Genomic DNA, 13,589 nt, shown 5'->3' on the forward strand with positions numbered 1-13,589 from the left:
ACAGCATTCATGCTTCAAGTTGTTTATTTGTGACTCCCACTTGAAGTTTACTAGAAAACTGACGCAGGAAACAAAAGAGAAGTAAAAACTGTATATTTAAACATCAAAATGTTCAACCAATCCCTGTAATTTCGTCTAACGAAGCCGATTAATGCCAACATATAATGTGAAGCGCCACAGATGGGCTAATGGAATAATGTTATGGTAATTATAAACCTTCAAGCAACTATTACTTTAAAACATACAGAGCAGCAACACATACGACAACACTCACAGGCATATATTTTCTCTGCTGTGCCATGAAGAAGGAATATTAAAACTGCAAAATATGCTAATGTGCTACACTGAAGTGGCCTCCTCTTCTTCTTGCGGTTGATTACGTCGTGTCTCTTCCGGCATACCTTGGTGCTGCTCGGCATGTTGCGGCACGACGTGGTACTACGCTGAAGGCATGCAACTCTAAATTTCAACTTGTCTGTTGACTCTAAACCCCCCCCCAAAAAAAAAGATCAATTAAAAATCTGTAAAATAGCGGGGCACAAACGATATAGCGGCAATGGGGAAATACTGTACATCAAAATAATAATTAAAAAAGATTTAGTAAAGGCTTAACTCTAACTCTGTGGTTTGTATTATTCACTATTCACTTCAGTTCAATGTCATTAATAAATAACAAGAAAGGTCCCACAAGAGCAAGCACTTCAACGACGATTGTAAGGACAAACAGGAACAAACTGGAACAGAATCAAGACTCAATATCCTAATTGTGAAACATTTATTTGGTCCAAATCACAATTTCTGTTAAGTAAGTTTATTCGTCCCCTCATTATTCAGATTTGAAATCAAATTTGAAGCTGATGCGAGACAAAGTTTGATGAAACCACCCTGATAGAAGTGGAAGTCTTGCTCCCATCTTGTCTTGTGTCTTGCAAAAATGATTTATGCTTGATGGATCACCAGGATAATAACTTAACACCAGACAACTGGGAGGAGGGGTTGTGTGTTTTTTTTTTTTTTTTTACACAATTTAGACCCCTCCACACAGTATGCACCCCTCTCACCTCAGCATATATACAACTGTAACTGTAGTTCTCCTGTATCACGCCACAGTGCTCAAGCACCTCTGCAGACCGGGATTTGACTATTTCCTTCTTCCTCAATGTATTCCTGCAGCGGCCTCCAGGTGTATCGACGCAAAGAACGGCTTTGAAAACTACCGTAACCTTTTTTATTATTAGAATAAGTCCTTTAAATGACCTTAAGCGTCGCAGGAAAGAGTCATTGCAGCAGGCCTGCAGATGCAGTCAGTATTGATTGATGCTGCCGTTGCACCATCTCAGTATGTCAGAATGATGTAAGGCTCAGGCAATGTTTTCATGTTATTTCCCTTGATTGCTACTTTCTCGACAAGTCGTTTACCTCAAAATATTAATGGAGTCGACGCAGGACAGTCCTCATAAAAGGTGGAAGGTCAAATGTATCATGTTATTTTGCGGCATTTATACAGAACCTTGAGCTGTTCAGTATTTGCTGCAAAATAGCGGAAGGCCGTGTCGGCTTGCGTCGTTGGTTGACCGTTGAGTGTGAGCAGGCCTCCGCCGGGACCCTGGGCGTTATCGCGATCCGCTAATGCACGTCTCGTGAATGTACACCTCGAATTTGCATGACCTCCAACAAGATTCGTTTAAAAAAAAAAAAAAAAAAAAAAAAACCCACAATTTGACCTGTGGTTTATTCAAATTAAACACATTGGCAGTGGCTGTATTTATGGAGCGGGGCTGTACTGAAGCAGCAAGACCTTGAACTGTTCATGAACTTCATTTGTGATGGAGCAAACGTGTTCCTTGCCTCTTGACAAAGCATTGTGCATTTTTTTTTAATGAGGCTAGCAAAACTGAAATGGCTCTGCTCAGATGTATGAAAGATACATGACACATCTCAACTCAGAGAGGTGATTAGACAGCCATTGACAAATTTGTACTACATGCACACCAACAATAACAATAACCACTTGAGAGCGTATAGATAATAGATGAATAGTCTATCTATCAGCTACATCGAACATCTACTGATATCAAATATCGGTGTGTGTTAGTGCTATGATATTGAATACTCTAGATGTACCTACAGAGGACTCCATATTCAATAGCCAGATCATTCTGTGTACTTTGTTATGGGCAGACTGAACACATGCCTCGTTATTTCAGAGAGAGAAAAAAAGTGCATCTTGGTATGTGTAACATGCCGCTGGTACATCAGTGAAGGTCAAAATGCAACAACATGCATACATATATTCAGTCATATCGCTGTAGTACAAACCAAGGATGCGCCAATGCATTGCATTAGTGGAGAGATGCATGCCATTTATGTGTGCAGTATGCATAAATTGAACTGCACGCATAAGATCTCTTCCATTTGTAGTCAGTTTCTTTTTTAATTTTATTGTATTCTTTGTTTTGTTTTTTCATCTAGTTGCCTTTGCACTAGTATTTGAATTCAGGGATACTCCTCAGTCTAAACACTGTGGTCAGGATCAACCATATGGTCGTCATTTCCTGCATCTGTCGCAGCAAGACTGCTAACAAGTACACCCTTAGCACCTTACAACACAGTATGCTGGCATGTGAAAAAGATGCACTCCATCTGTTTCTTTGGCTTCTATTACAGAGCGTTTCGTGTGGTTGTGTGATCCAAACCCATTACAAGAATGTAATACAATGACGCATGTATTCCACTGTGATTATTTAAGGAATTTGGTCCATTATATATTGCATTTGTCATATTTTGTCGGTATAAAATGATAAGATAGTATGGCCATCACTATAGTTAGCGCAGTGATTCCCACCTATGGTGCCATGGCACACTCGCGTTCCTTGAGATCATCGGGGATGCCGCAGGAAGTGAACCAATATCAATTCATTTTTTCCCCGAAAAAGGATTATCTATTAATAACAAATATATCCGTTTTATGGATAGTGACTGTCATGTTTGGAGGGATAGGACTGTTGGTGGACAGGCACAAGGTTGTCTCAAGGGTAGGAAAGCAAGCAAGCTAGGCAGGAGTTCAGGAGAATCTAAAAAAAAAAAAAAAAAAGTATGTATTTCCAAAAAACGCAGAACAAAGGTACGAGGGATTTAAAAAAAAAAAAAAAAAAGAAATCTTGTATGCAAAGTGACAAATAAACATGGGGAACGGACTCGCCAACACGGACAAGACAGGCAACATTGGACAATGGCCAGAGAATGAAACTCAGCTCATCTTTGACTCCTGTCTCGTCAATGCAGCATCTCCACACTACGGTACATTGTGTCATCATTTCTAATTCCGAGTTGAGCGCTGCGCACAGCCACAAGAGCTGATGTCTGTTGGTGCATATCTGTGGGGAGTTTGCACGTTCTCCTCATGTGTGCAAGGGGTTTTCTCGAAACGCTGCGACTTCCTTCCGTTCCCCTAAAAGATGCTGTTTAGGTTAATTGATGACGTTAAATTGCCTGTAGTTATCAGTGCGACTGTGAATGGTTGTCTGTCTACATGTGCCACGCGATTGATTGACTGGTGACCGGTCCAGGGTGTAGCCCGCCTCTCGTTCAAAGTCACCCGGGATATGCCTCCAGCCCAACTCTAACGAGGACCGGAAATGGATGGATGGATGGATGAATATCAAGTTGTGCGAATCCGATTTTTATCCTGCTTTGACTCAGCATAAAAGTGCAAAATCATGAACATTTATGAAAGATCTTTTCAGCCACAGAGTGGATAAAGCTGACCGTGTGTCAGCACGAGCTATACTTTATAATGTTCATGCAATTTTCTGACATCAGCCTATCTCTACAGTACGAGGTTTTTGTTTTGTTTTGGGTTTTTTTTTTTTTTGTCTTTGATTTCCTATTCTTGGCAGGGGTCACCCTTTACTCAAACACCATGTCGCTGGGCAATAGCGCTAAGACAACACATGCAAATTGCATCCGAGGTATTTATTTTGAACGGCTGCAGTTTCGTGTGCACCTGCAGATGAGCACGTGTGCCTCTATCTCCCCGCACAGGCCGTTCATGGTGCTGCCGCCTCTGATGGAGTGGGTACGTGTGGCTGTCGTTCACGCTGAGCACAGGCGGAGCTTCTCTGTGGACAGCGATGATGTGCGGCAGGCTGCCAGGCTGCTGCTGCCTGGAGTGGACTGCGAGCCCCGCCAGCTCCGGTACAGCTGCAGTCCTTTCGGCTTCACAGTGCACACGCACACACCTCCAAAACTGCACTGATGTCAGCAAGGAATTGTATTTCTTCTCTCGTCTTGTTAAAAATTTAAACTTTCTGTTGTTGGTAAAAAGTTGCGCATTGCGCACGTCAAAGGATCCACCTCACTCGCTTTGTGCGGTTTGCCCTTCAGAACGGATGACTGCTTCAGCGCCTCAAGGAAACTGGATGCTGCCTCAACTGAGGCGAAGTTCCTGCAGAACTTGGGCTTCCATATGCTCAGTTGCGGACGCACAGACCTGGTGAAGCAGGCTATCAACCTGCTGGGTCCGGATGGTATCAACAGCATGAGTGAGCAGGTTAGAGACACAGGCAGCTCACGTTAATAATTCATTTACACTCGCGGAATGTGCACAGTCACACTGCCTGTGGAGCAGAAGCGCAGACATGATCTGTGGTCGCTCCATCTTCAGCAATATGTAGTCATGCAAAAATAGGATATACAGGGGATACAAAAAGTCTCCACACCCAAAATCCAGTTTGAAAACCTTTTCCACCTTTAATGTCACCGAGAACACGTACACTTGATTGATTGATTGATTGATCGATTGATTCGTTCGTTGGTTCGTTTCAATGACATGCTTTTTTTGGAATTATGGCCAAAAAGGTCAAACTCGGTTTCATCAGATCATAACAACATCTTGCAAGCGCATGTGGGGAAAATCTGTTGTGGTCCAATTATCCGTGGCAACCGTGATGACTACGATGTAGCCCGAGATTAAAAATGAGTTTGACACCCCCGGTCTGAGGCCGCAGCGCCCATCGTGTCGTTGCCTATAGTAGAGGTCCACATCTGCGCAACTCATGACGGTCTGAATAGATTCCATAAAAGAAGTATGTCTACAATTTTGTTTGACTTTTTCTTTTTTTTGTTTGTTTTTGTTTTTTTTAAGCCAGGGTCAAAACATTAAAAAAAAAAAAACCTGTTACTTCGTTGCATTGCTTTTCTACACCACTGCAGTTGATCCGAGCTCGATCAAGTGCCAGGGTTGTATCTCGGGCAACGTTCTAACCTTGGTCCAGAGGAAACTGGCAGAGAATGTCAAGTGATTTTTATTTTTAACCAGCCGACTTTGGGTGTGGTGTACAGCGTTTTCAAATTTCTAAAGTATACAGTCAATATTGCTTAATGCGATACACATTTTGGTTGCGTGAGAGGAGATCCGTCCGGTTTGTAGTCCACATTTCGCCCAAAGTCAGCCGGGAGGTTCCGACTCCTCATGACCCTGAACAGGAAAAGCGGTGTAGAGGATGGATGGATGTTGGCTGCAATATTAGCTATAGATCCATCTATCCAACCCTTATCCTGCTCAAGGTTATGGGTGAGCTGGAGCCTCTCCCAGCTTTGCTGACTTTGGGCAGAGGTGCATTTAGATAAGCAACCATTCACACGCCGGCTCTCACCGATAGACAATTGAGAGTCTTTAACCTCACATGTTTTGGAAATGTGGACGCAGGAAACCACAGTACCACGCAAGAATGGCGGTAACGAGCTTATTTCACACAGAAAAAAAGCCCAAGCTGAGATTCAAATGCGGAACCCGTGACCGTTTGGCAGACATGCGTCCCACATTCACCACCGCGCTGCCCAGAAATGTTAATTCCATGACAAAAAGAAAATAAAAAAGTGATTTGGAAATTTTGTCGGGTATATTCCGGACACTTTAGGATAGTGTGTACTACAAAACCAGTGTGAGCAGTTGTACCCAATGTGTTGGCCATGTGATGCTACGCTAAAATGAGAGCGTTATCTTCAAATATGATGCAGCTGCTCTTGTGTTCTGTGCTCGTACTCATGCAGGGGATGACCCCACTCATGTACGCTTGTGTCCGCGGAGACGAGGCCATGGTGCAGATGCTGCTGGATGCTGGAGCTAATATTAACAGTGAGGTTGGTGTTTTGGTTGGAGTATATCTAGGGTGCTTCAAGGTCAACTGCAAAACAATGTGCACCTCCAATACCTACACTTTTTAGCGAGAAAAGCATGTTTCTGGGTACAAAGCAATCAAAGGTGTTGCTGTGAAAGAAAAACAAATGATTGACACTCATCTCTTCCATTGTCATCTCCATGTATTGTACTGTTCACTGTTGAAGCACTCAGGATCATGAGGCAATGATTGTCCTTCCTGACCGGCCACGGCATTATCGGTAAACCTTGACAAATGGAATTCCAATGCAAGAAGTGCAACGGAATATTGCTTACAATTTTGGAATCCTGCTGCTAGTGTTCTGTTTTGATAGAAAGTGACAAAGAGGTAATAATTTAACAATATCTTTATTATACCGCTTGTAGTTGTCAGTGGTGTAGCACTGCACTTCTTTATCTACTTTTGGCTCACTCACGTAGCTAAACAAGACAACTAAGCTTCGATATTATTTGTGCAATATGTACAAAATACACGTTGCATGATGCAGTGTAATTGTACGCCGAAGCCATCTAAAATCACACTTTCAAAAAGAAAACCAAAAATCTTGAATAAAAAAACTTATGAATTACTTTCTCCCACAAATGTCTTCTAATTACTCTTTTTCATTTTATCATTGTCACACACACCAAGTTGGATCTCTGCATTGCTTTCATACAAACAAGGAGCAACAAGAGGAATCTTTCCAACCTGGGGTTCCAGTCAACATTGTTAAGCACCTATCCCGGGTCTCTGATTTTTGATCTCTGTAAAATGCGCCGGTACAGTAATCCAAATGCAATATCCGCCGAGAAAAGCGATTAACTGCTGAAAAGAAGCCCACACTCTCATTTGGTGAAAAGTAGTTTAAAACCTACTTTTTAAAGGGACTAACAGTGCAGTAATTGACGTTCGGGAAAGTCTCACCGTGTCCAGAAAAGAGGCAAGATGTCAGGGACAACATAAAGTTAAAGCCTCATGATCGTGACCATTGATCACCTCAGCAACATGCATCACGCATCGACCAGTGTGCCGGCTTTAATGTGCAGTTCGCCGACACTTGGTCAAAGCGGTGCAATCTACGCATCGCTTAGCCACTAGGTCTTTTTACCTCATCACACATTCTCAACCGTGGAAAATGTGTGTACCTTGATTTGTTGCATTTTCCCAGATCGGAGGAGAGGTCGAAGCCCTCTCAGAGAATCCACAGTGGAGGGAGGAGAGAGCAGAGGAAAAAGCCATTAGGATGAGGCCTAACGAGACAGATCAATTTATTTTGTGTTCATTAGACGGTGAACTTGCTGACAGGTTGTCCTCTGCAGCCCCAGGCCTCTTCGATAATTACTCCAGTTGCTCCCGTAGAACTTCCTGTCCTCCCTTGTAGTAGCTCGTCTTGCGCTCGCTTGGCCGTGTCGTAGTTTTTAATGGCTTCGTGTCTCTCTTCCTCATCTCCCTTCCATGTCCCCATCCCCTCCTTCAACTACTACCCTCCTTTATGTCCATTCCCCAGGTGCCAAACACAGTGCACAAGCACCACTCAGTCTTTCCCGAAACGCGCCAGGCGACGCCCCTCACTTTTGCTGTGTCACATGGACATGTGCCTGTGGTGCAGGTAGTGATGCCCTCTCTCATCTGTTCAATCTCAATCTGTGCTTCAGCTCATGGTTGGTCATCATTTTCATGTCAATCAACGATCATCTTTTTAGTTCCACTTTGACGTGATCGAGAAGGGGTCGGGTTGTGAACATTTGCCTTTTCCACCAAATGGAACAGACTCGCCGGCACGCTGGGCGACGAGTTAGCACGTCTGCCTCACAGTTCTGAGGACCGGGGTTCAAATCCCGGCCCCGCCTGTGTGGAGTTTGCACGTTCTCCCCGTGCCTGCGTGGGGTTTTCTCCGGGCACTCCGGTTTCCTCCCACGTCCCAAAAACATGCGTGCTAGGTAGATTTGAAGACTCTAAATTGGCCGCAGGTGTGAATGTGAGCGCGAACGGTTGTTCGTTTCTATGTGCCCTGCGATTGGCTGGCGACCGGTTCAGGGTGTACCCCGCCTCCCGCCCGAAGACAGCTGGGATAGGCTCCAGCACGCCCGCGAGTGAGGATAAGCGGTAAAGAAAATGGATGGATGGAACTGACTCCTTTAAGTAAATGGAAAGGTTAACCACAGCGGACGAATTGTCATCGAACTCATTTAACTAATCCGGTAACTCATTTGTGTAATTTAATTTCAGCGGAAAATGATTAGACCATGTGCCCGGGCATTTTGATCTCTCTTTGAATAAATATCATTCAAAATTCAAATGTGCACTGCAACTTGAAATTATTTTTACAAGCTTTTCACTGTTAAACGTCTCTTGTTACTCGTGTTTAACAATAGGAGCGCATGGTGAGATCAGTCAACGTGAACGATACTTCAAAGGTATAAAAGAGAAACGTGTATGTGTATGAATATTAAAGACATTTACTTTTTAAATTGCTTTTATGTAAAATTGGTAGGTTTCTGTAGGTTCTCAGTGGGTCTGTTTGCCCTGGCTCACAGTCTGCCCGTTTTGTGCTTGGCTAAAGATAGTGAGTGGCAGCTGGCTTGATTTCCATTCTTAATGAAACAAGAAGACAATTAGTTCCAGGGCAGCCTGTATTTTAATTTAGCAATCGAACATTCATTAACTGAGTCTTTGGTGAAAGAAGCTCAAAGTCTTCACGCCAAGTCTTCTTTTGCCATCTCTCCCCCGCTTCCCACCTGAACTCTGCAGCTGCTTCTGGATGCCAAAGCCAACGTGGAGGGCTCCCTGCAGGACGGGATGGAGAACTACACTGAGACCCCGCTGCAGCTGGCCGCTGCCGCAGGTACGTGCAACCCAACGTCACTCCTCGCTTCCCATCCCGCTGCTCCTCCAAATCCATTTCGAACAGCTTCACATCCGTGGCTGAGTCGTGACTTAAAGGCGAATTTTTCTCAGAGCTGGCAAAGACTTTATTATCAGGTTCTTTTATTATTATTATTATTATTATTCTGTTGAGTGTGCGTGCCCCTTTTTTTTTTTTTTTTTTTTTTTACGTTTCATGCGCAGGTAACTTTGAGCTGGCGAGCCTGCTACTGGAGCGGGGGGCCGACCCCATGTTGGGAACCATCTCTCGCAATGGCATCTCCACTGCGCCACAGGGAGATATGAACTCCTACAGCCTGGCAGCCGCGCACGGCCACAGGTGATGTACCTTTACGGTAAAACCCTACTTAAGCGTTCGACCGCCATTCCGCACCCGCGGGCGACTCGGCAGCACGCACCCTCAGTCACCGTTCCGCCTTCTCTGTATACACTATCATTTCCATATTGCACACCCCGCAAACTCATCCGCTCGGCAGATTAACGGACCATAAAATTAACACGTGGATTTTTTGATTGTATTTTTTTTTTTGTCGCTCATTACATGATTAATATTCTGTGACTGAAAGTGCGGTTGTTTTTTCGAACATTCTTTTGGTGTCCACACTGTGACAACAGTCCCTTTCATCCCATTTGAATGTCATGAATTGTTCACTGTGTTGACTAAGTATAGCGCTGTTGACTGTTGTCTGGTGACATTAGATATACTGTACATACGTTTGTCACTTTTTTTTTTTTTCAATTACGTACCACTTTACAGAGCTCCTGTGGGAACTGATCTTGAAAAAAATAATTGCTGCCTGAACCTGTATGTTTTTGGTGACAACGCAACAGATATTTCTGCGTTTGCTTTTACATTTCATGTGAGATAAAGGAAGATGTACATTTATCGAGAATTAAAGTCAGTAAAAGTATTCAACTTTTTTTTTTTTTCCTCTTGGTTCTTCCAGAAATGTTTTTCGGCAGCTGTTGTCTCACACGGAGAAAGGCAAAGGAGACGTCTTATCCCTGGAAGAGATTCTGGCAGAAGGATCGGAGCCGGAGGGAAGAAGTTCATCTGAGACGGACCTAATCCGTACAGGGAAGGCCAAACTGAAAGCCCTGAAAGAAGCCATGTACCACAGTTCAGAACACGGACATGTAGACATCACCATAGATATACGGAGCCTTGGTTAGTTTACTTATTAGCACACACAAAAATGGACAATTACTCATTATTTTTGATAACATTTGATGTTTGGTTGTTATTTCTCGCGCCGTTCCGTCCGTACCGCTTGCCCAGGGGTGCCGTGGACTTTGCACACGTGGCTGGAATCTCTGCGCACATGTTTCTCCCAGCATCGACGTCCACTGATCCAGGGTCTTCTCAAAGAATTCATCTGCATCGAGGAAGATGAGTACACCGAGGAGCTCGTCACGCACGGCCTGCCTCTCATGTTCCAGATCCTCGGAGCCAGCAAGGTACAAGCTGTCGCATCGTGGCGTAACCGCTCTCTATAGTCATTGCCAAATGTAGAAAACACAGATCCCGAATGGGTTGACAGTTAAACGACTACAAAGATGGTCCAAAATGACTGCAAGAATCCAGAAGCCAAGCACAAATGGGACAGGACATTAATATGTCAATACAATATGTATTGTTTGCAATTTCTTTGGATTATTTTGATTATTTTTTCTTTTTTTATTTGTGTGTGTGTGTAAATTCCCTCACAAGGGTCTCAATTGATGATAAGACCAAGGGGAGAAAACAATGACTGTACAAATGAAACTGACACTTATTACTGGAAGCAACACTTATTGGTTTACTCCATGTTATATATATTTTGTACTTACTATTAACAAACCTTGGATGAAATATTCTTGATATTATACACCAATGAAGTGTACTGTGTTATTACTGCTATCACCCTCAACCCATTATCTGGACCGTTTTGTAATGTTGAGAGTTGGCGACGACGGGAACGGATTGATTCCGCTTGACATTATTTCTCACGGGGAAGGTTCGTTGAAACCGGTTGGCAATGGAACCGCCTCCTGGAATGGATTGTGTTGGATGTCAAAGGCTCCAGTTACACTGTCTTTGGTTCCATCCAGTTGCTCCATGTTCGGCATAGACAGATCTATTTGATTTCTCGTGGACCTTGTTTGCTTGTGTCACGCCTCATAAAGAGCAAACAGCCTGACTGCACACAACTTTGTAGCGAATCGCACTGTTCCTCCTCTCCCCTTCTGCTTTGGCTACTCGAACACACACAGGTGAGTTGGGAATAACTGGAATAGGAGCCACGTCTTTCCCGTGTTTCTCTTTTCACAGTGTCACACGCTCATCTCGTAGGAACTTGAGGTGTAAAACATATCTGATACGTGTCCAACACAAATTTGTAGGTGTGAAATGAAATCCATGTTTGTACACTTTGTGTTTTTTATCAGAATGAAGTGATCAGCCAACAGCTGTCAGCCATCTTCACCCAGTGTTACGGGCCCTACCCGATCCCAAAACTGGCAGAGATTAAACGCAAACAGTCATCGCGCCTCGGTGAGAGCCTGCCGCTATGTTTTGAAGCGACAATCTTTCTGTTGAATCCTGTTGTGCTTGTCGTGGAAATAAAAACAGCATTTGGGCTGTGCAATTGCAAAGAATTCTCGGAGGTATTGTTGGGTCAACTCTCGAACTGAAGGCTTAATGAAGGAAAGAGGACAGAGCGCCATCTTGTGCCCGTAGATAGGGAGTCAAATATCATTTACGCAGAATAATAATTGTTGACCTTCATGGCGGACATTTTCTTTCTTTCTTCCTTTCTTTTTTTAAAATACAATCTGAACATCATTCGTGTCTTTTAGATCCTCACTTCCTGAACAATAAAGAGATGTCAGATGTGACTTTCTTGGTGGAGGGGAAGCCTTTTTATGCCCACAAAGTCCTGCTCTTCACAGCCTCCAACAGGTAATTTTCTCATAGTGGTAATGGAGACGTATATCATCAACAATAATAAAGTGACTTTTTTTGCATCAACGTCTTTTCCTGAAGGTTCAAAGCTCTTCTTGCAAATAGGCCTTGTGGTGAAAACACCTGCATTGAAATTAGCCATGTCAAATACCACATTTTTCAGGTGATTTACTGTACTCCAAATCGCATGTTCACGTCCTTTGCTTGCGTTCATAGTGTGTAGATCCCCGCGTAACGATCGACTTCGCCTTTGTTCCCTCGCAGCTTGTGATGCAGTATCTCTACTGTGGAGGAGCAGATGCTCTGCACATTAGGAACCCTGATGTTATGGAGGTTAGCTCACGCGTCCCTTAAATTGTCATTTTGTTGTTTTGTTTTCTTTTTTTCAGATTTGTTTATCTAGGAAAACACATACACACAGTTTTTCTCATCATCAAACACATTTTAATATTAGTCAAAGACAACACAAGTAAACACAAAAGGCAGTTTTTAAATGAAGGTTTTTATTACTAAAGGAGGGCAAAAATCCAAACCTACATGGGCCTGCGTGAAAAGGTGATTGCGCCGTAAATCTAATAACTGGCTGGGCCAGCCTTAGCAGCCACAACTTCAGTCAAGCATTTGCGAGAACGAGCAGCGAGTCTCTTCCAGCGCTGTGGAGGAATTTGCAGAATTGTTGTAATTCAGCCCCGTTGGAGGGTTTCCGAGCGTGAACCGCCTTTTTAAGGTCAGGTCACAGCCTCTCGATAGGATTCCGCTCAGGACTTTTGACGAGGTTACTCCCAAGTCTTCATTTTGTTTTTCTTCAGCCATTCAGAGGTGGACCTGCTGGTGTGTTTTGGATCATCGTCCTGCTACAGAACCCAAGTTCCTTTCATCTTGAGGTCACGGACAGACGGCCGGACATTCTCCTTGAGGATTTTTGGGTAGACAGCCAAATTCATTTGTCTTCCAGGTCCTGAAGCATCACACTCACCACCACCATAATTTACTGAAGTGCTGTGGTACTTTTACGGGACGCCCGCCTTCTAAAGAAAGTTCCAACTTTTGTCTCGTCAGACCACGGAGTATTTTCCCAAAAGGCTTGGGGATCATCAAGATGTGCTCTGGCAAAATTGAGATGAGCCTTAATGTTCTTTTTGGTTTGCGTCTCTTCCTTATGATGGAGTCACGAACGCTGACCTTAACTGAGGCAGGTGAGGCCTGCGGTTCTTTGGACGTTGTTGTGGGGTCTTTTGTGTGACCTCTTGGATGAGCCGTCGCTGCGCTCTTGGGGTAATTTTGGTCGGGCGGCCACTCCTGGGAAGGTTCACCGCTGCGTCAGGCCTGCTATGTATAGCGAGAGAAATTGAACTCGGGTATGATAAACCGCAGTCATGTTTTCATGGGCAGGGGGCCGATGACCTTTTCACACAGGGCCACGTAGGTTGGGATTTTCTTTCTCCCTCAATAATAAAAACCTTCATTTACAAAACGTGTACGTGTCGTCTTTGACTAATATTTCAATTTGTTTGATGTTGGAAAATATTTAAGTGTGACAAATATGCAAAAAGAAAAAGAAGAAAACAGGAGGGGCCAAACGTGCAGAACGTGACTTG

The 13,589-nt window shown here is 43.8% G+C and overlaps 1 protein-coding gene across 7 annotated transcripts in view; it reads left to right on the forward strand.

The window, feature by feature from the left end:
* The window catches only part of btbd11b (BTB (POZ) domain containing 11b), a 61,187-nt gene that overhangs the window by 46,068 nt on the left and 1,530 nt on the right, over positions 1-13,589 (forward strand). For 3 of the 7 annotated variants that reach the window (XM_061676854.1, XM_061676856.1, XM_061676857.1), the window contains 14 exons: positions 4,045-4,197; positions 4,387-4,552; positions 6,055-6,144; positions 7,669-7,770; positions 8,537-8,578; positions 8,913-9,006; positions 9,231-9,366; positions 9,995-10,215; positions 10,327-10,505; positions 11,475-11,580; positions 11,886-11,988; positions 12,073-12,154; positions 12,256-12,324; positions 12,801-12,917. In XM_061676854.1, coding sequence (XP_061532838.1) covers positions 4,045-4,197; positions 4,387-4,552; positions 6,055-6,144; positions 7,669-7,770; positions 8,537-8,578; positions 8,913-9,006; positions 9,231-9,366; positions 9,995-10,215; positions 10,327-10,505; positions 11,475-11,580; positions 11,886-11,988; positions 12,073-12,154; positions 12,256-12,324; positions 12,801-12,917 — 1,660 coding nt within the window. The remainder of the gene's footprint in view (positions 1-4,044; positions 4,198-4,386; positions 4,553-6,054; positions 6,145-7,668; positions 7,771-8,536; positions 8,579-8,912; positions 9,007-9,230; positions 9,367-9,994; positions 10,216-10,326; positions 10,506-11,474; positions 11,581-11,885; positions 11,989-12,072; positions 12,155-12,255; positions 12,325-12,800; positions 12,918-13,589) is intronic. The other 4 variants (XM_061676858.1, XM_061676855.1, XM_061676860.1 and 1 more) reach the window with 4 other exon arrangements.

Source organism: Phycodurus eques, chromosome 5, assembly GCF_024500275.1.
Source record: "Phycodurus eques isolate BA_2022a chromosome 5, UOR_Pequ_1.1, whole genome shotgun sequence".
NCBI lineage: Eukaryota > Metazoa > Chordata > Actinopteri > Syngnathiformes > Syngnathidae > Phycodurus > Phycodurus eques.